Source organism: Kwoniella newhampshirensis, chromosome 11, assembly GCF_039105145.1.
Source record: "Kwoniella newhampshirensis strain CBS 13917 chromosome 11, whole genome shotgun sequence".
Classification (NCBI taxonomy): domain Eukaryota; kingdom Fungi; phylum Basidiomycota; class Tremellomycetes; order Tremellales; family Cryptococcaceae; genus Kwoniella; species Kwoniella newhampshirensis.
In genome coordinates, this window is record NC_089964.1 from 721,710 (window position 1) to 748,231 (window position 26,522).

At 51.9% G+C, this 26,522-nt stretch overlaps 8 protein-coding genes across 8 annotated transcripts; 6 read left to right on the forward strand and 2 right to left on the reverse strand.

Moving 5' to 3' along the window:
• Nucleotides 1-551: 551 nt before the first annotated feature.
• On the forward strand, nucleotides 552-2,587 carry IAR55_005444 (uncharacterized protein; the record flags this gene model as incomplete). Its single annotated transcript, XM_066948535.1, has 10 exons — nucleotides 552-656; nucleotides 760-819; nucleotides 936-1,018; nucleotides 1,079-1,106; nucleotides 1,250-1,390; nucleotides 1,515-1,588; nucleotides 1,703-1,857; nucleotides 1,926-2,016; nucleotides 2,069-2,133; nucleotides 2,181-2,587. The coding sequence occupies 10 exons, from the start codon at nucleotides 552-554 to the stop codon at nucleotides 2,585-2,587; spliced, it is 1,209 nt and encodes a 402-aa protein (XP_066801103.1).
• A 1,659-nt stretch (nucleotides 2,588-4,246) lies between these two features.
• Nucleotides 4,247-6,348, forward strand: IAR55_005445 (uncharacterized protein; the record flags this gene model as incomplete). Its single annotated transcript, XM_066948536.1, has 9 exons — nucleotides 4,247-4,330; nucleotides 4,578-4,637; nucleotides 4,706-4,788; nucleotides 4,976-5,144; nucleotides 5,242-5,315; nucleotides 5,442-5,572; nucleotides 5,643-5,733; nucleotides 5,812-5,876; nucleotides 6,056-6,348. The coding sequence occupies 9 exons, from the start codon at nucleotides 4,247-4,249 to the stop codon at nucleotides 6,346-6,348; spliced, it is 1,050 nt and encodes a 349-aa protein (XP_066801104.1).
• A 1,045-nt stretch (nucleotides 6,349-7,393) lies between these two features.
• Nucleotides 7,394-10,163, forward strand: IAR55_005446 (uncharacterized protein; the record flags this gene model as incomplete). The annotated part of the gene is made up of 17 exons (XM_066948537.1): nucleotides 7,394-7,517; nucleotides 7,720-8,045; nucleotides 8,173-8,268; nucleotides 8,327-8,365; nucleotides 8,430-8,645; nucleotides 8,719-8,771; nucleotides 8,826-8,843; nucleotides 8,907-8,965; nucleotides 9,021-9,045; nucleotides 9,137-9,153; nucleotides 9,208-9,254; nucleotides 9,315-9,406; nucleotides 9,470-9,491; nucleotides 9,547-9,608; nucleotides 9,668-9,714; nucleotides 9,781-9,881; nucleotides 9,966-10,163. The coding sequence occupies 17 exons, from the start codon at nucleotides 7,394-7,396 to the stop codon at nucleotides 10,161-10,163; spliced, it is 1,542 nt and encodes a 513-aa protein (XP_066801105.1).
• Nucleotides 10,164-10,372: 209 nt separating this feature from the next.
• IAR55_005447 (uncharacterized protein) lies at nucleotides 10,373-11,604 on the reverse strand (the record flags this gene model as incomplete). The annotated part of the gene is made up of 5 exons (XM_066948538.1): nucleotides 10,373-10,407; nucleotides 10,693-10,794; nucleotides 11,011-11,062; nucleotides 11,186-11,322; nucleotides 11,598-11,604. The coding sequence occupies 5 exons, from the start codon at nucleotides 11,602-11,604 to the stop codon at nucleotides 10,373-10,375; spliced, it is 333 nt and encodes a 110-aa protein (XP_066801106.1).
• Nucleotides 11,605-12,033: 429 nt separating this feature from the next.
• Nucleotides 12,034-15,637, reverse strand: IAR55_005448 (uncharacterized protein; the record flags this gene model as incomplete). Its single annotated transcript, XM_066948539.1, has 5 exons — nucleotides 12,034-12,364; nucleotides 12,428-12,541; nucleotides 12,605-12,783; nucleotides 12,844-15,185; nucleotides 15,331-15,637. The coding sequence occupies 5 exons, from the start codon at nucleotides 15,635-15,637 to the stop codon at nucleotides 12,034-12,036; spliced, it is 3,273 nt and encodes a 1,090-aa protein (XP_066801107.1).
• Nucleotides 15,638-16,735: 1,098 nt separating this feature from the next.
• On the forward strand, nucleotides 16,736-22,528 carry IAR55_005449 (uncharacterized protein; the record flags this gene model as incomplete). The annotated part of the gene is made up of 4 exons (XM_066948540.1): nucleotides 16,736-17,368; nucleotides 17,431-21,006; nucleotides 21,059-21,612; nucleotides 21,676-22,528. The coding sequence occupies 4 exons, from the start codon at nucleotides 16,736-16,738 to the stop codon at nucleotides 22,526-22,528; spliced, it is 5,616 nt and encodes a 1,871-aa protein (XP_066801108.1).
• Nucleotides 22,529-23,372: 844 nt separating this feature from the next.
• On the forward strand, nucleotides 23,373-24,056 carry IAR55_005450 (uncharacterized protein; the record flags this gene model as incomplete). Its single annotated transcript, XM_066948541.1, has 1 exon — nucleotides 23,373-24,056. One exon carries the CDS (start codon nucleotides 23,373-23,375, stop codon nucleotides 24,054-24,056), a length of 684 nt encoding a protein of 227 aa, XP_066801109.1.
• Nucleotides 24,057-25,320: 1,264 nt separating this feature from the next.
• Nucleotides 25,321-25,994, forward strand: IAR55_005451 (uncharacterized protein; the record flags this gene model as incomplete). The annotated part of the gene is made up of 3 exons (XM_066948542.1): nucleotides 25,321-25,351; nucleotides 25,432-25,844; nucleotides 25,908-25,994. 3 exons carry the CDS (start codon nucleotides 25,321-25,323, stop codon nucleotides 25,992-25,994), a joined length of 531 nt encoding a protein of 176 aa, XP_066801110.1.
• Between the last annotated feature and the right edge of the window lie 528 nt (nucleotides 25,995-26,522).

Genomic DNA, 26,522 nt, shown 5'->3' on the forward strand with positions numbered 1-26,522 from the left:
TTTGTTAAAAAGATTTGGCAAAGATACGAGCGACGATCCCTCCCTGATGAGCAATGTTTGACGATCACGAAGACGGCACGGATCGATCATCCAAACATGAGATGTAGAGCAGTCTTCTCAAAAAGGTATGTAGCTGGGATGGATCAGAAGCATACCCGAACCGAGTGTGGATCGACCCGAGCGAGAGAAGATCTGGGTCAAAGGGGCTCATATGTGTGTGTGTGTGTGTGTGTGAACAACGAAAGGAACATGCATCGAAATAGGAAAGCGAATGATAGTGGCCCCCCATTCTGATTTTACTTTACACTTTCTTCTTCTTCTCGGTAGCGTTACTCTTACCCATCAACCTATTCTTTGTCCATTCACTTCCTACTCTTCCCGAATCACAGGGGTCCTGTATATCGATATCTCGAATCCGCTCCCCGTCGACCAATTTAGGTTTTTCATGACCTGTTCGACCCGTCCCTAAGAAAGATCCCTTCGACTACAGTACCACGATCTGGCTCGGGGGAAGTGAACGAGCTAGAATTACGACAAGATAGACGATAGCAATGTCGATGAACACCCCAATCGTCAAGCAGATCAACCGAGTTTCCAAGAGGGATTTGGGCGAACTGATATACCTCTATCTGCACACCACTCCGCGAGACTTGACGGTGAGTGAGGGCGACATGATGAGCGTACAGTAATCAGATACAGTATCAAAGGGAGGACTCGCCAGGAGGAAAAGCTGAGGAATCACGTCTATCCACCGTTCAGTTCTCATCAGCCTTGGCGGCCGCTATAGAGGATGTAGTGCTTGGTTCTGTCCTTTTGCAAGTGAGTGAGGTGGTTCGCGACTCCAACACCGCAGAGATAGACGTCCTGAATTTGGCGGTTATCTCCACTGAAGACGCCATATAACATACCCTAGCTGACCGATGTTACTCTCGCAGATCACCCGATATCTCCCTTCGTTCTGGCGCTCGGACCCCATTTGGGCGCTGTGCGGGATCGTCTTTGGCATGATGGTATGTCTGTAAGTCTGGGCGATTTCTTCGATCATAGTCCGAGTTGAATGCTGATTGACGGAAATCAGTGGTCAATTCGCTATGAACCTCTGGCAGGTGAGTGAAGGAGGGGTCCGACCTATCACTGCTTCTCGAACAAGACAGTCTGCTGTGCTGCCCTCTGCGCCGCCATTGTCATCGCTCTCGATGTTTCTCATCTCCGAGAGAATGCTGAACCGACGCCTTTTTCTCCCGTCCAGACCCACCGCTTGATCGATAAGGCTGCAACGGCACTGACCGAAGTCGTCGTCGCCGACGTGAAAGCGAATATGGGCGTACTCACGGTGATCGGTCTGATGAACGCTGTCGCGGCGGGCTACTTTGCTCAGCGGGCTTGGAATGTGAGTGGAAGTCGACATCATCTTCCGAGGGTCATGATCAGTTGCCTTACAGACATCACTGGGAAGTGGTGCGGTACAGAACATTGTTCTCGGTGGATCATGCTGATAGGTGATCATTCGGCAGATGGCCGGGAAGAAGGTCTGGCTGGCATGTCCGTTGATCCTCGGTATTTTCTCCTCCCTTGGGTTGAGCTTTGGGTGAGCGATTGCACCATTCTCGTTGCCTGTCTGCTGCATTTACCCCCCCTTTTCCCTGTCGGAAGGAACGGATCGACTCCTTGTCAGCAAGCACTGACGAGAATAGTCGCGCAGCGTCGCCATCAAAGGACTCTTGCTTCCCTCACTCGCTGGCGAACCGTCGAACGCCCGACTGATGCAGTACAAAGATTGGCTCGATACTGACAACCGGCTGGTTGTCATATGGACGGCGATCTCGCTTGTCAAAGATATTCTCGTGTGTGGACTGAGTGAGTAAGATACGATCAGCCTGACTTGGAGGGCACGCCTTTGATAGCTAAATCGACGCGTATCGCAGTGACGATCATGTTGCTCAAATCCAAAGATGAGATCCAGCAGAGAGAGAGGACCTTGTTCAGGCTGCTCTTACGATTGACATATGAGACTATGTGAGTGGCGAGTGTCAATCATTGATGGGTCGGAGTATTGACGAGTGGTCAGGTTCGGCCCAGTCGCCATTAACGTCATCAATCTGGCTGTTGTGGTTGACCAAGGTGCCACTTTTGGTGAGTCGGTCCTCGTGATATCGCATTTGACGTGAATGTTTCATCAGCCGGCTACTCTCGCATCGTCAGTTGGGTCCTCGGCCCAATCTATTTCTCCTCAATTCTCCAATCTCTCAACTACCGCAAAGACGTCCAACAGATCCTGCAGGTCCAACCTCAGCGTCGCCAGTCTCATGGAATGTCCTCCATCCTGAAGAGATCGACAGAAAGGGAGCCGAGTCCCATTCCTCTATCGTCGATCGATTTGGGTCATAAGGGCGTTCTTGATCGACGACAACTTAGGAAGAGCGAGGAAGGTTGTGGCTCAGATAAGGAAGTGCGATTGCACTATGTGACTGGTCATGGATCGCCGAGGTCTAATATGGCCACTACGGCGGACTTGGAGATGAGGGAGAGATCACCTAGTCCAGATGTCAGTATCGTCTTAGGCGGGGAGAAGGGTAGGCGTGGGTAAGCCGAAATAGCTCCTGACGTCGCGCCCCGTCGGAAATTGAAGTGGACGCGTCGTTACTGGAGGGAGAACATCAGGTGGGGAGTGAAAGCTGTGAAACATGAGCTTTGGCGCGAAAAGTGAGGCGCACGTCGACATGCCGAGTAGACTAGCACATTATCCTATGCAAAGTATGTGATCACATGTATGCTATGCTACTATTCGATAGACTCGAAGAGCTAGCCAGCATGTCCGATTCTTTCGGTAAACGGTAACGCGGAACCTGACTGACTCGTTCCCTCACCTCAAGGGAAAAGTCCCAAAAGCCAAAGCCACCAGGATTCGGTCTGTTTTTCTCCATGAGTTTTTCCTGAACCAAGAGAATGGGATCACGGTATTGGAAGGGCGTGTACCTGTATACTACTCCCTTTGCTTCGGATGGTAACGAGGACCTTGCAGGGGGCCATGGAGGGACGCTGCTCCCGCTCTCTCGATGAGCTCGGTGTGCACGTTCAGATGACATGCATACACGGGGTCGTCCGTGCGTTTGGGCCAGGTATGTGAATGACATTGCTGCTGCGATTGGCGAGCTCATGGGACAGATAGATATCCAATTCGGTCGACTGACGAGTCAGGATCATGACAGAGCAGAACGAGACAAGCCTCAATTGTCTAGCGCAATACATCCCATAATTTGGTGCGAGACTTGGCGTTCCGTTCCGAGGACATTATGTTTTCAGGGGTATACTGTAGTACACTCTCCCATCTCCGATCCTTTCTTCTTTCCATCCCTTGTCGCCATCTTCTACCATCCCATGGCAATCCCTAGACCAGAGAGACCAGAGCAGACCCTTTTCAGTACGAAGCTTATATGAGTTACACTGGCACCAACGTTACACGTACCTGTCTGGAAAAGAAGAAGTAAGAGAAAGAGAGAACCTACCACAGGAATAAAGCTCCGAGATCGATCAGATAAGGGGATGAGGGGATGAGGGGACGAGGCGCAAAGGGCGCACCGATGCGATGGCCCTAAACTAACGTTTGCACTCCGCCGTGACATGCAGATTATTGAGGTACTTAGCGTTTGACTGGACTGGACTGGAAGCTGGAGTAGTATGTCAAGCCGCTGCCTTACTCTCGTTCCGAGGGGAAGATGGGGATGTCAAAGGGTCCGGGGTACCTTTGCGAAGCGTAAGGAAGGGAGACTAAAGCTGACCTTGTGATCGGAAGTGAGTGTGGAAGCCGGTTTTATAGTATCGTATCGAAATGGATCGGGACCGGAAGGGAAGGGAAGGGGGCCTTCTACGATGATATAATATATGCAAAGGGGGACACATGTCATTCAGCGAAAGGAAGGTGAAGGAACGATTCATATCCAAGTATTTACCTACCTTTCGACTACTCCTTTGTGTAATCGTCGAGTCGGAATTGGCATCAGATCTGGTAAATTCACGAAAGGTTGCTCTTCATCATCATCAACAGGACGATTGACGACGGGAACGGAAAGAGCACGAATCGCAAACGTAGAAGGCGAAGGTGATAGTTCGATCACTCTGCTGCAACTGGCTGGACCAGACAACGACAACCGTGATATCTGAATTGTGCCCACCGCACCACGCAGACCAAAACAAAAGGTGCGCCGAGCTTTCGGTAGCCTTGACGACTCCACACCACCTTGTAACGATGATCGCCTATCCTCCGGAAGCTGCGGCCATTCTCGATGCTGCGATATACAATGCGCTGCACAGTGATCCTACACGCATCACCGTGAGTTTGATGGTCGTATTCTCCCTGCTGGTCTTCTTGATGTAATGATGGGTGGGGTATATGTACCTTGGAGAATTGGCGAGGTCAAACCTGGTGTGCCCGGTCCAACCGGTTGGTCCAACGTCCAACGCTCAACGTCCAGCTTGCCTGATCCCATACTTCTTGAGATGCATACGTCCCCAAGCCACCTTATGATCTGTCCTCAAACGCCCGATCTGACAGACACCTTCACTGACGCTCACAACAGTGGTGGTGCTGCATAGGCGTCGCTTTGGAGGGTATCGTCCTCGGCGCAATCCTCACCCAAGTACGTCGTCCCCCTGTCCCAAGAGATGATACAAGCTGAACCAAGTTGCTGTATGTTGCCCCGCGCAGACATACAAATATTACGAACATTTCCACTTGCACGACTCAAGATTGACATTGTGGTTGGTCGGGGTGGGAATGGCTGCTTGCGCGTGAGTCTGAGGACAGTGAAGGGACATCTGTACTGAGTAGCTGATCTTTGTTTTACCATCTCCCTGTTTCACTCTTCACCTCTGTGTTTACAATCACGCTCGATCCGTGCTCATGGGTCCCACCCTCCCCTCCCCTACATATCTATTCTCTACGCACTCTTCCCCTCCGTTGCCTCTCCGCCCCAAGTGGCCAGTTCGGACTCAACCTCTGGCAGACCTACAACTTCATCGACAAAGCTTCGACTGCAGTCTACCAAGTGCTGGAGAAAGACGTCTATGCGGATATGGTCATCTTGCTCTTCATTGGCTTGTTCAATTTTGCGGCGGCCGTGTATTTCTCGAGGAGGGCCTTGAAGGTGAGTCTGTCGTCGTCTCCGCGAGGGAGATTGGGATCCAAAATAAGGCGAGAGGACTGAGCTGAATATCGACACCGCAACTTGATCAAAACGACAGCTCCTCGGACGTGTGTGGGCATTAGGTATCCCGCTTGCTGTTATGAGCGTGGCAAGTCTGGCCATGTGTATTGCGTGAGTATCTGTCTCGACATTCCGTGACCTCGTTTTTTCGACTTGGATGGATTGTGGTCCCTCCATTTCGTTGCAATCAGGCGACTCGCGAGGCGAATGCTGATCCCCTACCCCTGCCAAATGCAGATGCGTTTGTACCGGCTTCAGCATCCCGAAAGACACCAATCATCTAGAGCAGTGGCTCGACAACGTCAACAAATACGTCATCGCCTGGACAGCGGTCTCATTAGCCACAGATATAGCTGTATGCGGCGCGAGTGCGTATCTGCAACGGAATGTACTGTACGCTGTACCGGTCGTCGAAGCTGATCAAAAGGTGTTTCGCAGTGACTTACGCTTTGCTCAAGTCTCGCGACGAGATCAAAGCTGCTGCGACGTCTTTGTTGAGGAAATTGCTCATGTTGACTTTCGAGACGATGTGAGTGGGACCTTCCCACCGACAAAAGTCGGGGAACATGGAGGTATGTACTGACCACGCTTGGATGGATGGATGTAGGATGCCACCCGGAGTCGTGGTCTTTGTGTTGCTTATCTTTGGATCTATCTCCAATGCCACCATGGGTATGTATCCCATGTCCCATCCCTTCTCCTTCCAACACTCGTTCCAGAAGGAGCATGCCACTCCTCTGACCTGCCAGATCTACGTCTACATGTGATCATATACCATTTTCCATGTTCCATGTTCATGTGACGTCCGGTCCGGCAAATCCCGCTGACGCTAGACTCGTCTCCCCGCACAGGAAACTTCTCCCGTGTGCTCGTATGGACGATCGGACCACTGTATTTCCACGCAATCATCCATTCTCTCGTATCGCGCCACGACGTCCAGTTCATCCTCCAGCACCAAGGTGGTCATAGATCCGGCTCGGACAACAACAGGTCTTCCATGTCCGATCCTGCTCCACCTCCACACAGTCTAGGATACGGAAGGCACGATACGCCGATGATACTCCGACCTGTGGTCATTGACGAGAGGGCGAGGAAAGAACTGGGGTTCATGGATGATCATGAGTTCGGGCCGAGCATGGTCTAAATTTTAATTTCGGTTTCGGTTCGGACTGCAGCGACGATGTCTACGGTCCGGTCGATGATGTTGATGTGGATGTGCGGTCCGGGAATGACTAATTGTTGGGGATCAGGTGATCAAGCGGAGATGATCATCTCCGAGAATTGATGGTGGAGGTGATTACCAACAGGATCAGGCTCACCGGAAGACATGTGTGGGCAAGCGAGGGGATGCAGTGTCCAGTAGCAGTAGTCAAGTCGTCAAATTGGGTCTTCAGCATGCTACCGTCGTCTCTGCATTCAGGCCGAGCAAGTAGTGTGTCTTTCCTGGGCGATGACTGCTTGCATTCTTCCTGGACATGAGAGCCAGAAATAGAATCGCGAATACGCAACCTTATCTTATCGAGCGAGTGGTGCTCCAATCGTCGTGGATGTGTACAGTAGTAGTACCATGGAGTAATTTCGGAATTGAGACGACATCCCGAGCTGAGTATGTACTCACAATGATGATGTACTCGTAAGTTACTGTACGAACGACCCGCCATGCCCTCGGCCCCCCCTGTTTTCACCCCGGAAAAGGAGGGAACAGGGATGTCGCCCCCGTCTCGTCTCTCAGCCCTTGTGCCTCCGCCCCCCGCGTTGATTGCTTTCCCGATGATGATCATGTGCGATCTGATCTGATCTGATCTGATCGGATCTCATCGGATGTCTCTGTTATTCAGGGTTCTGGGGGAAAAGACCGTGAGGTGATCGGGCAAAAAAAACAATCCAATAAGTCAATTAGACGTATGCGCTTGATGAGTACAAGATGCATCACAAGTGCTACTCGTGAATGATCAGATTCGTTCATCATTCATAAGAGGACAATTCCGTACTTCTTTCTTCTTGTTTCTGCGTATTCATACCATCTTGTCACGGAAGAGAGAGGTATGGTACTTGGGGATTCGCTTGCTTCCTCATAACCTCGTCAACTATTGTATCCTACAATCAACACCCAAACAGATAGATCAATCGCTCGATCTCAACAACAACAACAACAACAACAACAACAACATCATCATCATCACGCCACAATGCCTTATCTCGGATTACGGGGTACAAAGCTTCTGATGGCCATCTCGGTCACAGCGGGAGTGGGATTCTGTCTCTTTGGAATAGACAACGCTTCGTTGGGAGGTGTCATCTCGTCTGGTCCTTGTGAGTGGTACCGCGTACGGTTGAAATCGCTCGGTTACCAACGCTGATGACATGACGGAACACCTTGAACAATCCATCTGTATCGATCATTGTCTCCACAAATCATCACATGAATCCAAACATACGCCTTCATCTACAACCACCCTCCTCCCCTGTATTCCACTTGCATCTTCCTGTCACCGCCACTACACCGACACCACAGTCGAACGAAGGTACCACCTCAACCCCACCGGTCAAGGAGCCATCACAGGAGCTTACGAAATCGGCTGTTTCTTCGGTGCCATCCTCACCTCCATCTTTGGTGAACGGTTTCCACGCCGAACCATCCTCTTCATAGCATGTGTCCCGCTCATGGTCGGCATGACATTGCAAGTGTCGTCCTTCTCCACGGCCCAATTGGCAGCAGGACGAGTGGTGGCGGGTCTGGGGATGGGAGCGATCACTTCGATCTTGCCTGTTTGGCAGAATGAGACGTCGCCGGCGAACCTGAGAGGGACTCTGACGTGTGTTAGCCTGAGCATGTTGATTGTCAGTTGCCCTATCTCTCAGTTCAGGCAAGGCCACCGTTCCCCCAACAAGTGATGCTCGTCAAGCTGCATGACACAGCAGTTACGAAGAAATGGAGGCTGATGTAGATTATCTTTCGCTTGTATAGGTCGGACAATTGATTGCCTATTGGGCTGCATACGGTCTGTTGAACAAGTATGACACCGATTTCACCTGGCGAATCATGTTCAGCCTTCAAGGAATGGTGCGTCCGAGCTACTGTCACAAATGAAAGAGGTCATGCTGATCGACTATCATCACAGGCTGGTGTCATCCTGGCGACTCTACTCATTTTCATGCCGGTACGCGACGTTGAAACCTATCAGCACTCCGTATACATCTGGCTAATGCAATCGCTCCCTACAGGAGTCACCTCGATGGCTTCTCTCGCACGGCCAAGTCGACAAAGCACGAAACGTCTTATCGTGTCTCGTTGATCTGCCCGAAGATCATGCCGTGGTCATCAAACAGGTCGACGAGATCCAAAGGGCTATCGAGCTGGAGGCAGACAGTGCCAAGAGCTGGGGAGACCTGTTCAGGAGGGCTCATGATGATCAAGGCGAGAAGAGGAGGATGTTGACTGTAAGTGGCGATGACGTTAATATCGTCGACAAACCTCGCTATCTCGCTCATTGCTATGTGAAACATCTTGCAGTCCGCTCTCATACATGTCGCTCAAAGTCTTTCAGGGTCGACCGTTATTTCATAGTGAGTTGAAGACCGACCACTAGTGGTAGACTGAAGCTGATCAAATGAACTCAGCTACGTGACGACTATCTTGTAAGTAGAAGTCGTATGATGCTGTGACACAGATGGACTCACACGGCTCTGTGCGATCCACAGCAAAGAAGCGATTGGGCTGAATGATCATACATCGACGTTGTTATCTGGATATCTGCAGGGTGAGCGGTCAATTTGGATGAGGCAACATAGCGCTAACAAGCACACAACACACAGTGTTCTTCCTCGTTTGTTCCGTTGGGTGAGTGAGGCCGAGGCGATCATGTCTCTCTCAACGCCTACGCGACCTTACGCGTGTTACTGACCCGTCGACCTTTTCTGGCCCTCATCAGAACCTGGTGGCTCATCGGTGCGTACTATTATACCTCTCAGGGGAGGGACCAAAGGCTGATCTTACACACAGAACACGCTGGCCGACGAAATCTCTTTCTCTTCACTGCCTTTGGCATGGTGAGTTCCCCTTTCTTGTCTTTCCGGTCTCCTCCAACACTGACGCGATCCCGCATTCAGGCTACTGTCATGTTCATTATGGGCGGATTGATCAAGGTCGACACCAAGAGTTCAGGTATTGGTGCAGCTGTGATGGTATTCGCGTACCAAGCGTGAGTGCCAGCTTGCCTTGGATCCGATCGCACGGTCAACTGACGGTGACTTATACACTGCAGGTTCTTCACATGGGGCTGGATGGTACGTGCATAGGCTGTCAACGCCAGTATTCACAGTATTGATCCTTCATTCGCAGGCCGGTGTCTGGGCGTATTCATCTGAAATCTGTCCATTGAGCTGGAGATCGAAAGGCATGGGGTGAGTTGCGGTCCCATAAAGCCATACAGCCGTGGGAGATACAGCTGAGATGACTACAGTCTTGCGGTTGCCTCCCAATGGTTGTTCGACTTCACTATGCTTATGGGTGAGTACGGATATCCTCCCTGTTACGACGTTTGGCCTCATAGCTGATGACACTTTGTCTTCGTAGTCACCCCTGTGGGTATTGCCAACATCGGATTCGGCATGTTCTTCCTATTCGGAGCATTCAACCTCTGTTTCATCCCATTCGTCTACCTTTTCTGTCCAGAGGTGAGTTCCGCGTCTGCACTCAGACTTCCACCTGCAGGACCGCGGAAAGGCACAATATTGATACACTTCTTTCTGGGCCTTCAGACCGCTGGCGTTCCCTTGGAATCGATCGACGCTTTCTTTGTACCTGGTGTCGACCCCGTCAAAGAGTCCGCAAGGATCAGAAGGGAGATGAAACGTCATCGTCAATTGGGCAAGGAGGAAGGCGTAGCTGTGACTCCTTTGGATATCATTTCTGCGCCTGGAGCAGAGGGCAAAGCTCAAGAAGAGCTCAAAATGTAGTGAAATGGAGAATCGTAATGATTGGCGATCAAGTAGCGGATTTTACTCTGAAGAACGGTATACTCTTGGTCGATAGAAGGTGATAGTCGAAGTATATATATGGGCAGGATCTTGTATCTGAGTATCAAGCGGACGTGCTACATACACATATATATATATATATATATGTGTATATATATCGTTGCATCGTTGGAAGAGTATGCTTCAGACTACTGATCGAGTTCAAAGTCGTATGCGAGGACATCTACGATTGGAAGAAATGGCATTAGCATCAAAACGGATCCGATCCGACCAGATCCGATCATCCATCTCTGTGTCTATGGGGGGTGTTCACTAGTCCATCATCCCTTTTCCCCATTCATATAAGTCACTCGGTAGTTTGTGTATGCACTCGAGGGACACTTGTGCTCCGAGTAGAGCGTGAGCTGGAATGAAGGAACGAATGCGGTCTCTGCTGTCGAAATAATGGCAGAAAGGAAGAAGATAGGACCACCCCAGGGCAGGATGGAAGAGGGAGCATACAACTCACCTTCCACATTGGGCTTGACATGCTCCTCGACGACCTTGACATGAGCGTCGGATACCGCGTAAGTCTGTAAAGCCTCTTTGGAAGCGAAGACAGAGTACAGGCCTGTGATGTGTGGTGTGACAGACACGAGTGACACGATTTCATGGTCAGCTGATCCGCCTTGCCACGAAACACGAAAGGAAAGGCAACACTAGGGGAGATGACGGATATTGAACGGGGAGGGGAGGGGAGGGTGTCAAGGAGCAAGATGATGTGTGAATCGAGGTGAGGTACAGTATAACGTGGAATGGGTGAGATATTGAGGCTGCGTCGACTCACCCCAATCAAAACCTTTAGCTCTCGCAACTAACAGAGGAGGACCGAGTTGGAACTGCCATTTGGATGAGAATGAGATTTGTCAGTCCATTCCATCAGGACTCGATTCGATTCGAAGCGATTCGATTCGTTCAAAGCGATGCCCCGATCCGACCCTACCCTACCCAACCCGACTCACCTGTTCGGGACCCGGTACATTCTTCAAGTTGGCAATTGCAGATTTGGCTTGAGCGAAAACGTCTTCGGCGCCAGAGATTGACGACGAGGAGGAGGAGGAAGGGCGTCGGAGTTTCCACAGAACGATATGTACGATTTCTGAGTGTGGGCGGGGTTGGTTGGTTGGATATGAATGGATTACGGTGGAGGCAGCGTGGTAAGGTATGGCATGGCATGAATGTCAGGCGTGCGTACGAATGACGAGAGGGCACAGCAGGATCAGATCGTCAGTGACAGTGACAGTGACAGTGACAGCTACGGTATGCTTCACGAGACGTTCCCAACGGTCCCAGAGCTTGTGTTGTACGTCCATACCATACTTGCTCGAATAGTGGAATGAGAAGGACATGCGCGCGAAAGAGGATGCCACTCACTTCCCATTTTTGTGGATTCGCTCACGATTGGCGTCGAGTCAGATGTATGTCGAAGAGGAGTGGAGGATCACAATCTTGTTATGGATGATAGATGTGGTCAAACCATCAAACCATCAAATCAGGTCTGGTCAAATGGCACAAATAACGAACGATCACCTCATTTCCAAGGTCAGGCTCCATTCGGCGCAATTGGACCGGAACCTGCCGACGTGATAGCAACGCCATAATAGAAGGTCTCATCCAGTGTCCTCTTCCACTCCGCCGGTCATGCGATGCTCTCTGCATCGCAATACATTCTCTGTGGCACCACATTTGTGCATGTTGGATGATCGTTCACTTGCTATCATCTACAATCTCATTTGATCAGAAGTAAAAACGCTTTGTCGAGATCTGACGGTGGGTGACCCCCTCGTAACCCTCATCGTCCCCAGATTGATTACATTGCCCCATTCGCTTCATCTTCATTCTCCCTCATCCACTCCCATCCTTCCTCTTCCAACCAATCTCCTTCGACCCTCCCTCCCCACCTGAACGTGCCCACTTGCAACAACCATCCTTTCTCGTTCTCCTCCACTTCTTCCGTGAACGGTGCTTGAGCTTTTGCTGATTTTCGGATTGCGATCCCTTCCGGAAGGAGGATCGCGTTTTGGTCGATGAGCGCATTGTCGAGTAGCGTAGTCTCATCAGTCGAGAGGTCAACAGACTTTTGCACGAGGTTGATTCGTGGAGCCTCAGTGACCGAATGGGGGTTGAGCCAGAGTTCGTAGCTGTGATATGACAAACGACATCAGCCAATCGCTCCGACGCGTCCCAAGCTTGGAACGACTCACGTTCGGTCAGAATCTTCCAAGATCAACCTATGGGTCCACAAGGATCTGGCATTGCTGTCTCCTTCTTCAGGGACGTCGAGCCACCCTTCTAGAGCCTCTGGTCGATATTTGAACCTGAATCGCAACAAACGTCCACCATATTAGCAGTCGCTTCGAAGAATGATCGTAAAGACTAACCCAGCGATGACTCCGGATTTACCAGCCACAGCGGTACAGAACATCAAGCTGAGATCCTCCACCCCGTTGACCTTCCTCGTCTCATCCTGCAAGGGAAGGGGAGCGACAAACTGCCTTTCCCTCGCCCAATCTGCTATTCGTAAAGATTTCTTTCGCGAAGTCAAATACTTCTTGTCCACCTACGTTCAGAAATCAGTAAGGAGCACCTACTGCATACCGCTGACCGGCTGACAACTCACTCTGTGCCTTTCCACTCGCTCTACAACGATACTCGCACCATCGTGCCCATTGCCCCAGCCTCTTGTCGTAACGCCATTGCGTTCAGTGGCGATATATCTTACAAGTCGAGGGACAACTCTTACTGCGACAACGATGAACTCTTCGTCTCGCCTGTCCACTCCTGTACCACTCCGATCAAGCCACTTGATCCACCCTGCATGGACAAGGACCTGTCCTATATCCGAGTCGTCGGTATACACGTCCGTACCCCAGATGCGTCGATTTTTGTCGGATCCTCCACAAACGACCTCGCTGCCAGGCAGAGGAAGTGCTTCATCCCATTCAGGTTCACCACGAACTTTCCACCCTTTCCCTAGGAACCCTCCCCCAATCCTAACCATGACTAAACCGCCCTCGTATTCGGGTTGAGTTGCGCCGCTCTTGGCCAGTGTCCAGTCGGGACCGGTATAGATCTCCGTACTAATCACCCGAGTAACGTCTGAGATCGTTCGCAGCCACGACTCCACTGGCATACTATTGACTTCGGGCCATTTCTTTACGGGGACAGTAAGTGCGGCCCAGTCTCTCTCCTTGGGAACAGCAACGATCGGCGACTTCTTATCTTCCTCCTTGCGTCGTTTCGATTTGCTGGTAGCGCTAGTACGTCGATGAGCTTGAGCTTCTTCCACTGCCGCATCCATTCTTGGTCGCTTATCACGTGGAGTGTACTGGTACTTGGGTGGCTCCGCTTTGTAGCCATAGGGTCGGGGCTCCCGTTGCGGAGCGACCTGTTGCATGACGGAGACCGGCACGGGCTCAGCCGCAGTTGTGGAGGCGCCAGGGTAGCCTTGCCTGTCAGGGTGATTCAGTACCTCAATATGATGCGAATAGTTGGGTTTGTGATCGTATGGTGTCTGGATGGCGGCCTGTCTAGCGCGATAGGGGTCACCAGCCGATGCAGGGGGTTGTGTGCTGGCAGAAGTGGCGCCTTGCCGAGGTGGCTGGAAGGCTTCCACATTGTATGCAGCGCCAGCTCTTTCTCTTTCCCTGGCCTTGAGCCATTTCGCATCGCGCTCCTCGCGTTCCTTCTCGGCTCGAGCACGCGCTTCCCGTTGTTCTCGCTGATCCGCCATGTCCTTTTCCCGTCTCTTCCTCTCCTCCTCTCTCTGCTCTCTGACTTCCCTTTCCCTGTCACGATCCCATCTGGGCCCAAAAGCGCCATAACCGCCGAATCCACCCAAACCAAAACCGCCAAATGTACCGGGATAGGACGGTCCGCCACCGTAGCCCCCATACGACGAGTAAGGCCCTCGATTGGCTTGAGATGACTGCGTAGCCACTGTAGGAGGAGCATTGCTCGCTGTCGTTGGAGCCTTTGAAGCGGCAGCCGTAGTGGGCGAGACCACACCTTCGCGCTCACGAGGAGATGCAGCAGTGGAGGCACGGGCGACTGGCGATCTTTGAGGATCTCTGTTGGCCTGCGCGAGCGGAGGTGGGGCACTGTACAGCGACCGGGCAGAAGCGCTGGCTTGGGGATTTGTTTTGGTGGGACTTTTGAGGCCACCAATGCTACTCATAGGCTCTGGACCTCTTGCGCTCGAGCCACTTGGCGTACGCCGGTGACCGCTCGCGCTCGGCGGCTGTTCTGTGGCGGGTGTTACTGCAGGGCTCGCCACAACGCTGGCGCTACCGGATCTCTCCCTCTCAAACGGCGAAGGAAGGGACCTGGAACCTAGGGTGGAGAAGTGGGGAAGGGGGAGATTGGGTCTGGGCGTGCCGGTTGCCGTAGTGCTCGCATTGGCTGGCACCATCTGCGGTGAGATAGACGGCTTGCTCGCGGAGGTAACCGATGTGGGAGCAGGCAGATTCCGCGACGCTGTAGGAGAGGGTGGTAAGGAAGGACGAGGGTAAGGATTGGTAGGGTTCACGATGCTGGATGGTCGATTGCCAGGAGACTTGTCGACAGACGGCTTTGTCAAGTCCCTCTCTCGCTCACGTTCACGTTGCAATCGGTCCTGACGCTCCTTCTCCCTCATCTCCTGCTCTCGGAATGATCCACCACCAAACAAGCCGTAACCACCGCTCAGTCTCCCAATGTTCACCGGCATACGTCCCGGATAAGCATTGTTTTTGGCCACGTCGGCCGGCGGAGGCTGGGCAGATGTCTGCGATGGATGGGTGTGATGATGATGGTGATGATGATGATGGGGACCGGGATGCTGTTGTGAATTGCCATGAGCATGGGACGAGGTCGAGGATGCTATCGGAGCCGCATCCGCCGGACGAGGTAGCATGGATGATGATGATGATGATGATGACGATGTTTGGTTTGAGTAAGATGGATATGGTTTGTTGGCGAGTTCTGCAGAGAAATGATGTCGATCAGACTTTTGTTTCAAACGGGAATCTCGTGCCGGATCCAAGAATTTATATCCCTTCCCCACACGACGGCAACAAACAGCCAGGCACACACTAGCCCAAAGAAACGGATATGCTCTTGTACTCACCTCGTTGTCGCTCTCGCTCTCTCTCCCTCTCACGTTCAGTCATCAGTCCATAGCTGGGTCTGAGACCGTTCCCACTGATACCGCCAGTGCCATTACCAGGTGCGGTGGACGGGGTCCCGTTTCTTGAAGCCGGGGTAGCGCTGCCGAGCTGACCGATGGGGACATTCGGACTGGTCGCCGCGCTCCCGTCAGACCCAGGAGGGGGAGGTGGGTTGCCCGAGCCAGGAGGGGGTCTACCGAAAGAGTTCATGGACGCGATGAAGTTGGGTGAGGATAGAGATACAGGTGGTAAGAACGTGGAAGGCATGAAAACGACGAAGGGTTGAATGACGAAAAGGAACAGATGGGATAAGCTGCCGGCAAGTGGAGGTGATGCGGTAGTCGGACGTCCGAAGAGGGGTGATCGCAAGATCCAATGCACTGCTGCTGAGATCGTCTGGTTCCTTTGCGAGACAGCGACAGAGGAACGACCTCGAAGTAGCGGAGACAGTCGAGGTTTAGAAAGATGTTGGAAAGACAGAGGTGGTTGTAGGTAAGAGGTCGATGCTAATTAGATGACGTCTCGTCTCCTGTGAAAAGGAGAAAGCAGGGACCGGTTGATTGCGAATAAAACAAAAAATAAAATAAAAAGGAAGCGAGTGGGTAGTTTTTTTGGGTACCGTCGTGTATACACCATACCGCCACGGAGCTTAAACATGTCGACACCCATCTCAACAGAAGAATTATTAATTATAACAAGCAGACACGCGGCGATCGCCTTTGGTCTAACCGGGAAATTCCCCTCTCCCCCTCAGGGTAAACCTGTAACCCTGTGCTTGAGGCGGGAAAAGCATACACGCCATATTATGATACCATTACACAGAATTCCGATCCTAGAAACAGCTCGGCCAAGACGGAGATATCGGGGATTGTGATCTGGTTGATCTATGTGGCAGCACAGCGGTTTGCTTGCAGGCCAGGCACGTCGGATGATCTTCTGTCCATCCCCCCCACTTAACATGTCGCGTGTTTGTCCTCTTTGACTTTGACTTTCGTCACTGGTTGTGGTCGTTCAACGAGAGATCAAACAAACACAAAACATCAACATCGCTCATCAACCTGTCATCAACTCGTCACCTTGCGTTCTCTCATCCGACCTTGATCATTCATTACAATTCACTGTTGCCACGTCCTCACCACACTCGCTCACGACCTTTCGTCGTCGTTCGCTGGATTTATCATTGGCGCTCGTTCACATTGTTCATGAACAACGCCTCCTCCAGACATCTCATGTTTGAATAACGAACTTGAACCATATACGACCTGCTCGACAACAAATATATATATATATATATATACATACACCTCGCAGCACCCCCTCATTCGCACCTTCAGCTGACCCCTGGATCATTGGCATAAGGCAAGCATGGTGCGCACCGTGAGGGAACCGAACCTCACAACTCCCCAGATTCTACGGGTGTCCACCTCATCCGCCACCAGCTCCCGTCATTCGTCAGGCGGAAGTCCCTCACAACCCACTTTCTCCAAGAATGCCTCCAAGTCCCGCATACCCACCGCATCTCAAAGTGGAACGAAGAAGCGAGCAGTGCTGGGCGAGAGGACCGATAACATCATGCTTTCTGAATCCCAACAATCTTGTCCTGCCTCAAAACCCAAACCGAAAGGAGCTGGGAAGACGAACTTGTTCAACTCGCCCGACAGATCTTTTGGTTCCCTCTCCCGATTCATTGCCAAGTCTCCGCAAACCCGTGCGTCTATTCGACCTGCTTATTTCCCTTCGTCATCGCCAGCAGCGTCTCCGAACGCCACGGCAAACTCGTTTCCGGGTCACACGCCATATCGACCAAGACCATCAATCACGATGAACATGGACATGATGATCAACGACGATGATACATTGCTCCTGAACATGAGACCTCCAGAGATGGACTTTGCGTCTCCAAGGCTCCTCGAATTGACAGTGGCGAGCGAAGATGACACTTCCGGGCCTAGAGTTAGAGGTGGATTGATGACGCCTGCGAACAGTCAAGAACTTCAAGTAAGTCGTTGATGGTGTGCAGAGGTATGTAAGACATAAGCTCACAGAATGTATCGACGTAGAGAGGATCTCCTCAGCTTACACAGACAGTCAAGCGTACACCTTCGGCAACACGCCTCTCAACACAGATACGAGATCCGGTTTCGAGATTTCCCACTCCCCCATCCTCGCAATCCGACGACACCAGAATGGGGCATATTCCACCTGCGACTAGCGCTACCACCGCGCGAGCTTCTCGAGTGCGCGCTCGGCCTGCCGACACCCCTCCTCGGCGAGTCAGCACCGAGCCTTCAGCTGTATTAGGCGATATATCAGCGGAATGGGATACACCTTTGAGGCTGGGTCAAGATCCTTCTCCCAACCCTCGGAGGAAAAAATCTCCGCGTTTGGACGAGCTCAGCGGACAAGCACGATCGCCAGCTCCTGTTAGATTGAGGTCTCCTTTTGAGGTTAGAGACAGAGTGGAGGTGGTTATTCCTGTTCGTGTGCGGGGCCTGGGTACGCCCAAAGCCGCACCCACCGCTATTACTGTCAAGGCGAAAAGTAAAGGTCGGGCGTCGACTTCCCGAACGCCTAGTGCGACTCTTTCCGAATCGACATCCACCAAAGGCTCTACTCGTCGAAGCAGTGCCGGCAGTAATCGGCGAAGTAGCGGTGGATCTCAACGCAGCGTGACGAAAGCTACACCAGCTCAAACCCGCATTCGAGCGATCCCCGCGACTGCTCCCGTCAAGTCACGGCGACGATCTACTGCCACACCATCTGTGCCGAATCGATCTCTATCGCAGACTCCGAGAACCGTCCAAGCCAGATCGAGGCGAGCATCAACTTCGGCCACTTCCAAGACGCCTCGCGGTCAAAATAGCAAAAGTGTGACGCCGATGTTCCAAGCACTAAGTGGCAGAAAGTTGGGTTTCCTCCCTAGACCGATACATGGGAGCCCGGGCGACGATCCGCTTCTGTTGAAAGGTTTAGATGACGTACGGCCTGGACACGAAGTCAGAGACGGGTCGGGATTGGGTTTAGATCTCAACCGCGAGAGTGGATTAGCACACAGCTCTCCGTCTCAAACGAGCGCGTTGTCGACTGGACCGACCCAAACACTTTCCGTCTCATCATTCGCGTCTCGATCGTCGCCACCTTTACCCAACATCTCTCGAAGCGAGGATAATCTCACACTACTCCGACTTGCTGATAATAGCGTCGGCTTTTACGACACCGGTCCAGCATGGTCCGACGACGGATCCGATGACGAAGGCGTAGGAGAGGATACATTTGTGCACGTGATGCAGAAAAGAAATGTGAACTCCACGATAAGGTCGAATGTGGAAGAGACCGTTGTCGAGGAGGATGAGGGACAACAGGAGAAAATAGCAGAAGAGGACGTTCCACGAGGATCCAGCCCGCTCCTTCCTCCTCGAGTCGATGTGACAGAGAGAAGGTCATCAGAAGAATTAGGAGATATTACACAAGACGCCGAAAGTGCTCTGTGGGATACGTCCGTTGATGTATCCGAGACCCCGATTGTGGACGAGGTCAGTACAGACGAGCAGTCCGTCGACACGCCGATAATGGAAACAACGAATGACTTCGTCAGCGAGCAACAGAGGAATGGAGCAGAGTCGCGCGAAGTGGTTCTTCAGATCCCCGAATCCATGCACCCGACATCATCCATAGGATCTGCAATTGTACCGGCAGAAGAGTCCCAAGCTCCTGTCCAAACACTCGAAATCGGTACCGAAATCGACGATGCTACGCCGCTGGCCGGGTCCTCCTCGACAGAGGCTCTGACGACCGATTTGCAGGCCGAACCGGCAGATATCTCTTCCCAGAATGATGTGGCGAATGTTTCCCCATTAAGTCATGCCAATCCCCAATTGGCGGTCAACGATGCTCCGGGGATGTCTGAGGAGCCTGCACTCGCAGGACAGTCATCTTCTCCAGGCACGAACACTCGTTTGCGTTCTTCCTTGCCTGCCGAGTGTGTCCACGAAGCAGGCTTGGCCGTGCCCAGTCCTATTTACGAAACCACCCCTCATCTTAGATCCCCTACACCGACCTCTCGATACGACAGACAGCCATCCATGCCTCGGTCTCCTTTTGTTCTCATCAGACACCTTGAAGAAGTCCCGCCCACTCCTGTACCAATCTGGTCGGCCCGCGAGCAGTATGCCTATCCCGTCTTGAACATTTACAGCGCCGTGCAGTTCAGCTCGCCTCAACTTACGAAGGAGTCCTCGACAGTCAGAGACAAGGACAGTCTGCTAGAAGAGGCTGATAGGGTTCTGGAGAGACTGTCTACGCCTGTGGCGGACTCCGTGCCTATCGTTCAGACTAAGGTGCTCGAAACTACTTCACCCGCTGCACACTCTGGCCGACCTGCTGCCAATGTGCGAATGTCGAACCGATTTGAGCTGTGGGATAAGGTGGATCTGCCTGCAAGGATGGAAATTGTAACCGCCGATGACGTACAAAATGATTGCGAGCCAGATGACGAACAAGACGCCCAAGGAAGACAAGAAGGCATCGAGGCGGAGCTCCCACGTCTGCGTCGTGCTCGATCCGTCAGCTTGCCATTTGTCGAAGAAGGCGACGATGAGGGATCTCACATTGGCGATGTCACTGCGGACGATGAGGGGTCACATGTCGGTGATGTCACTGCTGATGCAGTCAGCGATGCATGGGATACAACCGAAGGGGTTATTGTCATTGGCGGGAATATTGAGGACAGGGCGAACGAGTCGGAGGAGGACGGTGAAGAAAGTCAAGGCGCGGAAGCGGATGACGAGGAAGGGGAGGCAATCGAGGAATCATACCAAGAGCAAGAACAAGAACAGCACAATGCACAGCACGGGACCGATCACTCCGAAGCAATGTCGCATCAAATCGAGCTGAAGCAGCATCCAGAGTATGACGACGCGACACACGGACAAGATTCATCACTGCCCGTTCAGGTCCCGGAAAGAATCGTCCTTCGTCTGGTAGAGAAGGGAATCATCAAGCTTGAGCCTGACGTCGAACATTTAGAATCTCCTTCCGAATCGTCAGAGCATGCTCCAGGTTCAGAGGATAGCGAGAGGAGCCCTTCTGGAGTAATCCGCGAATCATTAATGACTCTCGAACCTGGACCCTCGAGCGAAACGCTTCAACAAAGATCTCCCGAACACACCACGCGAAGCGCAAGCCCGAATGTCACGGACAATGTGCAAGATTTCCCCCTCACTACGTCAGCTCTCACAGACATTTTCCGACCGTATACTCCCAATGCCTCTCCTTCCGACGCTCTAGGTACTTCCGCTCATTCACAACAGGGCAACACCGGTTCTTCGAAGCTCTCTCAACAGATAACGCCTATCGCCCCTGCCGAATCTGAACAGCAAAGTCCATCTCCCTTTGGTGGTGTCGAAGACGAGACGAACGCGGCCGCCGCTGAAGAGGAGTCAGAATCTGAGGCGGAGGAAGAGGCTGATCGTTCCGTAGTTATACGAGCGCCCAGGAGATCTCTGTACGACGAGATTGCCGCTATCGCAGGTGATGTTAGTGAGGACGAAGGAGGCGACGATAGTTTCCGATCGGTAGTAGAAGTATCAAGCTTGGATCCAAAGGCCGCAGCGAGAGCTGCTGCTATTCTTAAGCTTGTGAGTGATCTCTTTTTTGTCTAGGTTATCTATGACTGCTGAATTGCCGTAGAATCATTCTTACATCGAACACGGTCGACTCTCCTCGGCTCAGACTGAGCACCGTACCCCTTCCCGTCGGCGTCAATCCGCTTCCGCTTCGACCTCACGACACATTGACAAGCAAGAGCTCTTGCACGAAGCAGAGCTTGACATTGTGGCTCAGCGCAGAAGTCGAAGTCGATCCATGAGTCGAGCAAGATCAGAATCAGTCTTTTCCTTTGCCACAGACGATTTCCCCGTTCCAGGGGGATACGTACGGACACCACAATCGTCAGGGAAAAGAAAGCGAGCTCCAGGTCCCGTGCTGGCACCTCACGAAGAGGTGCCAACGATTGCTACGGGAAAAGGCAAAGTTTGGGGTATTTCTGAGTGGAAGAAGCTGGAGAAAGTATACAGGAAAGAGAAGGAAGAATGGACAAAGGAGCGGGAAGTAAAGAGTTTACCGTCAGGACTGATGACATGGGCAAGGAGAAGCACATTCGGTGTTAGCGCTATCATGAAGGAGTGGGATGTCAACAGGGTGGTCGAGAAGTTCTTGGCCGAGGAGGGTGAACACTGGGATCGGTGAATATGACTTTCTCCGGTTACGACGACCACTTTCGTAAAGATGCTGACGGGTTCTTGTAGCGAGACGATCCTTTTACGAGCTCAAGCCATTGAACGACGAGTCAACCGAATTCAGCACAAAGCGTCACATCGAACACTTGCAGACTCATCAACCACTGGAGGCGATAACGAGACTCCGAGAAAGCGGATCAGGCAGAGTGACACGGATGAGACATTCGAGGGCAACTCTACTATCTTGCAAACTCCGAAAGCGGTCCCTGCAGGGACTGTCGGAGTAGAGCCTCCATCTACCATACGACGGATGTTGGGGTTTGTGTGGGGAGGTGGGAAGCAGAAGAGTAAAGGTCGAGGATTACTGGGTGATCTCGAGAACGCATCGGTGGCAGGAGAAGGCAATAAGTGGTCGGCCGTGAAAGAAGTGATCCCAGCTGTCTCAACTTCGACACAGACGATCCTCCCTCCGCCTCGTAATACTCGACGAGAACATGAGGGTATCTCCCGCGTTACTGGCAACACCGAGACCATCCCTCCTGCTCCGAAGGCACCGAGAACAACCACCCAAGCCCCCTCGAATCAAGTGTTCACGAACGCTACCACGTCGAATTCGCGCTTTTCCCTCCCGACACCCTCTTCGAACAATTCTTCTTCTTCTTGGCCTACTTTCTCATCCCTCACTCCTGGCCCATCCACGGGAAAGTTGTATCCGCCTCTTGAGCCGAGTTTGAAACAACGCTCATCGGCACTTGCCAAAGTCTTCCCGGAGACTCCGACATCGTCGCAGCGTTCTCCTGCCACATCTTCGAGACCGCTAGGAACAGAGCAGAAGAAGCGAGGAGGGAGTGTCAAGGATCTAGTGAAGGATTTTGAGGGGAAGGGTGTCATCGTCAACAATCGAAGAGAGGAGAGTGCATGAACAGCTGCAGGGCATTGGTTATCGATGTGATGGTACTCTAGGGTGATTCTGGTTCGCTTCTTCATTGATCATGGACACTTTTTATAGACGACAATTACGGAATTTAATGATTGCTTCTTTGCTTCTCTTCATGTTATAATGATCAGGATCTATGCATAGGCGTTCTTGCTTGCTTGCGACAATGTCAATGTCAATGTCAATGTCAATGTCTATCAATCACCAATCAGGACATGCTTCTCCTGATTTCAGACAAGTAATGGCAGGACTTGAAGTAGGCAACGAAAGCAGCGCTGGCCCTTCCCTTAGTCCACCACGAATGGAGGTCTCATCCGTACAGGAGGTATCAGTTGAAGGAATGACCCGATCGTGACAGTATAATTCAAAGGCTCTCCTCATACCACACACGACCACTCACCTCAATCGAAGGCTTATCATATTTCTTGTCATGCCTCAGAGATATCGGACCTGGCTCCGCGTACTGTATGCGCTAGACTGTCATAGTGTGAAAGACCATGACGTTCCAAGATACACGCTCCTTTGATCACGATACCTCACAAAGGACGAATTCAAACCCAGAACTGGCTCTCGGTCGCAAGTCATAACTGATAAACAGGATTGGTACAGTACAAATGACATTCTGACGATCCTGCACCACATTTCTATTCACCACATCTACACACGTTCTTGCATTCGCCAGATCGCGGATACTGTGAAAAGTGAGTCATGATGTTACTGTACTTGTCAATTGTTCTAATCCGGATCCAAGACGAGAAATTCTCACTGTTTTCTGACACCGCTGCGCCTCTGTTTTCAGGCATTACTGAACATCTCCACCCTCAAGGACATGTCTCCTCAAGCTTCCAACACCGGCTCCCGAGCCATCTCTGACAAGCGTACCATTGTATCCCGCAGTAATTCTCAGAGTGGTGAAAGACCCTCCAAGTCTCGGAGAAATGATGGTGGCGGCGCAGATGCCTTTAGAGCTAGCGAGGCCTCGTCCCACGCTCAGACTGGGACGAGAGGAGGGACTAGTACCTCCAGGGGTGAGAGGCCTGTTGCCGGTGGCAGATCTGCTGCATCCCAAGGAATCGCCAGTTCTGAAAACACTGCCAGAGAGGATCCACTCGCGAGACTTGTGACGTCCCTCCGACCCCAATCGCAATCGAATAGGTCCAGTAGGCGACTGGTAGAAGACAACAGCCAGAATGAGCAGTTTGGTGATGAGTTGACTGAGGACGAGAGGTCTGGAATCCACAACGCAACCATGGCGTCTCTGCGACCTTTCTTCGAAGGAAGTAGAATCAGGCGGGAGAGGACTCGTGTCTCTCAGACCCTCTCCGAGGCCGAATTGCGAGCAGAGCTCTCTAAAAATCCCATCGATGCACTAGGACAGTTTGCATTCAGCTCTGCGCCCAGTGTTTCGAACGACCGTTCAAGCCACAATCGTCCTCCCAGACAGCGCTCGGAAGCCGATGCCAACACAGACTACTCGTATCTCACCGACCTGGGCCTATCAGACGAGGAATAGGTGATTTTTGTCGATTATCGCCCTTAACGTTATCCACGAGAAAGACAGGAAAATAAAGAAGCTCCTGCTACGCATGTCATACTGTAACTTACAGTAATTGAAAGAAAAGTTAGGCTTCTCACATGACTTGTGGTCAATCCGATGCAGTTTGATTGTGGTCACAGCGGGGAGGACCTAGTGAGAGAACAGAAGGATCCGTTGACTGACAATGATGAGAAGGACCAGGGATATGTTCACAAAGGTTTGATTGGAGCAGAACGTTGTACGATACTCTGTCTCGTCCCTGCTTTTGATGTCTCCCGTCTCGAAGTCGCGTAGACCGATCGAGGGACCACATTCATCGAGTACACTGTAGTAGACTATGCTTCTAGGAACTTTACTCGCCTAAGACCTAGGGGCTTACGCATGAATGGATGAGCATCGTCAAGGCCGTGGTGAACGGCCTTTGTTTGTGAGAGAAATGAAAGATCACAGTACAGTAAAGGAGGAAGGTGGCCCTGAGAAGGCCAGCAGGGAATGCTCGAGTCCGGGGGAGCAGAGGATTAGAGGGGGTCTTCAGCAATCAGAGGATTCGTCGAGATCATCTGTCATTTCCGCAAATGGTCCGACCACCGCCGTTTCAGGCGGGAAGAGTTCCCCAGGATCGGAGGGACACAATACGCCCGATGACTTTAGCCAACTTGTAGATCTCTCCGATTGGGCGAGGGAGTCCTGAGTAGCGAAATATGTCGATAGCTTCGGAACGCAGTATTGAAGGCTTTGGAGAGTAGGAAAGTGCTGCAGTGATGCCATGCATGATGACCCTCTCGCAGCTTGGGCCAAGGCCAGCTGCGACCTGGACAACATGGACACCTCTCCGACCCTGTCCCTTTTCCCTCCAGATCAGTTGCGTGCCAGCAACCGAGCTATCCTACTTCTCATTATATCGTTCTTTCGCCCGGCTCAATCTCATCTTTTGCGAATTCTTGGCAGCACTCATAGCGATCTAGGCATGAGCCTCCGAATCATATCGCCGCCGCAAACATGTATCCAGGAGCACCCTTTGTGAGTTTCGCATCACATTCTTTTGACGTCGCTAGCTCATTAAGGAAGGATCGAAGGCGTCTTTGTCTTGTTTAACAAGGCAGTGACGGTTGACTGCACCGGTGTATACGTGTTGAAGCTATCTTCCTTGTTCCACCCATCAGGTCCGTACTCCACTGCTTGCAACAGATCCCATATCCTTCCTCGATCAAGCCACTAACCAAACTGGACGTCAAACACAATGCCAAAATCGAATGACGATCAGAGACCTTGTAAGTCTTCTATACCGGCCCTGACTTCCCCTTATTCGTACAGTGAGCCCGCAATCTGATCACTGACCAAGAATGTGCAGCGGTCTACAGAACTCCCCAAGAGGCAGCCCTATACGCAGACAAATCTTCGGCAGATTCCAGTAAGGAGAATGCCACTTTCGATGGTTCTGCAACGATCTCACCTCAACAGATCGCCTTTAGCACACAGCATTCGGCAGAGATCTCACTCTCAGGACTGAGAATCAATGATCGGTCTGCTGCAGCCCAGAGCTATGAACCTGGTCGGCAGCGGTCCACGAATACAACTCGTCCTGCTGGTCTTAAATCGATGTCAACGCTCTCGGCCCCGGGAGAAGGCATGTGTGACAGTTGTATATGGGGACTGCTGCTGATCGTTCGACGTATACAGGTCTTACTCTCAGAACGCTCCAAGATCTCTCTGAAGAAGACTTCCTTGCATTGCAGGTCCCTGGCTCCCTCGGAGACTCCTCTAGTAGGTCCTTTTCCACGACATTGAGCTCGATACAGAGCAATACCACTTCGCCGGATGCGGCAGGCGGGAGGGGTCAGGACCGAAGCTCTTTCCTTGGGCTCTCGTCGACTGAGTCCTCCCCAAGTGCTCAAAGTCTTGTGGACCGACTAAGGGAGAACGATCAACGCTATCTGTGCGCTCCCACTTCGTCCTTTGACCCGACGAAATGTGGTCGAGATTGAGTGGTGGAGGGTTGCGAACAAGATGGGGGAGTCGAGGAAAGCGCTTTCCAGCAGATGACGATGCAGTGAAGGCACAGAGTACATAGCAGAGTCATCAAGAATGACCTTACAGTGTGCTCAGTATCATCCTCGTCTAACACTCCATATATCCCTATGTATCGTAGTGGACAATGCGGCAGACTACTATTTTGTCACTTTGACTACATTCCTCCACATTGATCTTGGACGGAGAAAGTTCGGCGATGCACAAACAGACCGAGAAGTCTTAATTGTTGTTGTGAATCGATCATACCTTTCATGACCGCGCAACAAGACCCACTGCGATGCCTGAGAAGGCACAGCCCCAAAAGAAGAAGAAGGTGTCAGTCCATGGAAGGCAAACTCGAGTCGTATCCTGTGCGAAGGTAACTTAGTCTCCAAGGTGATAGAAGGCGACATCGGTCTAGTGATTGTTACC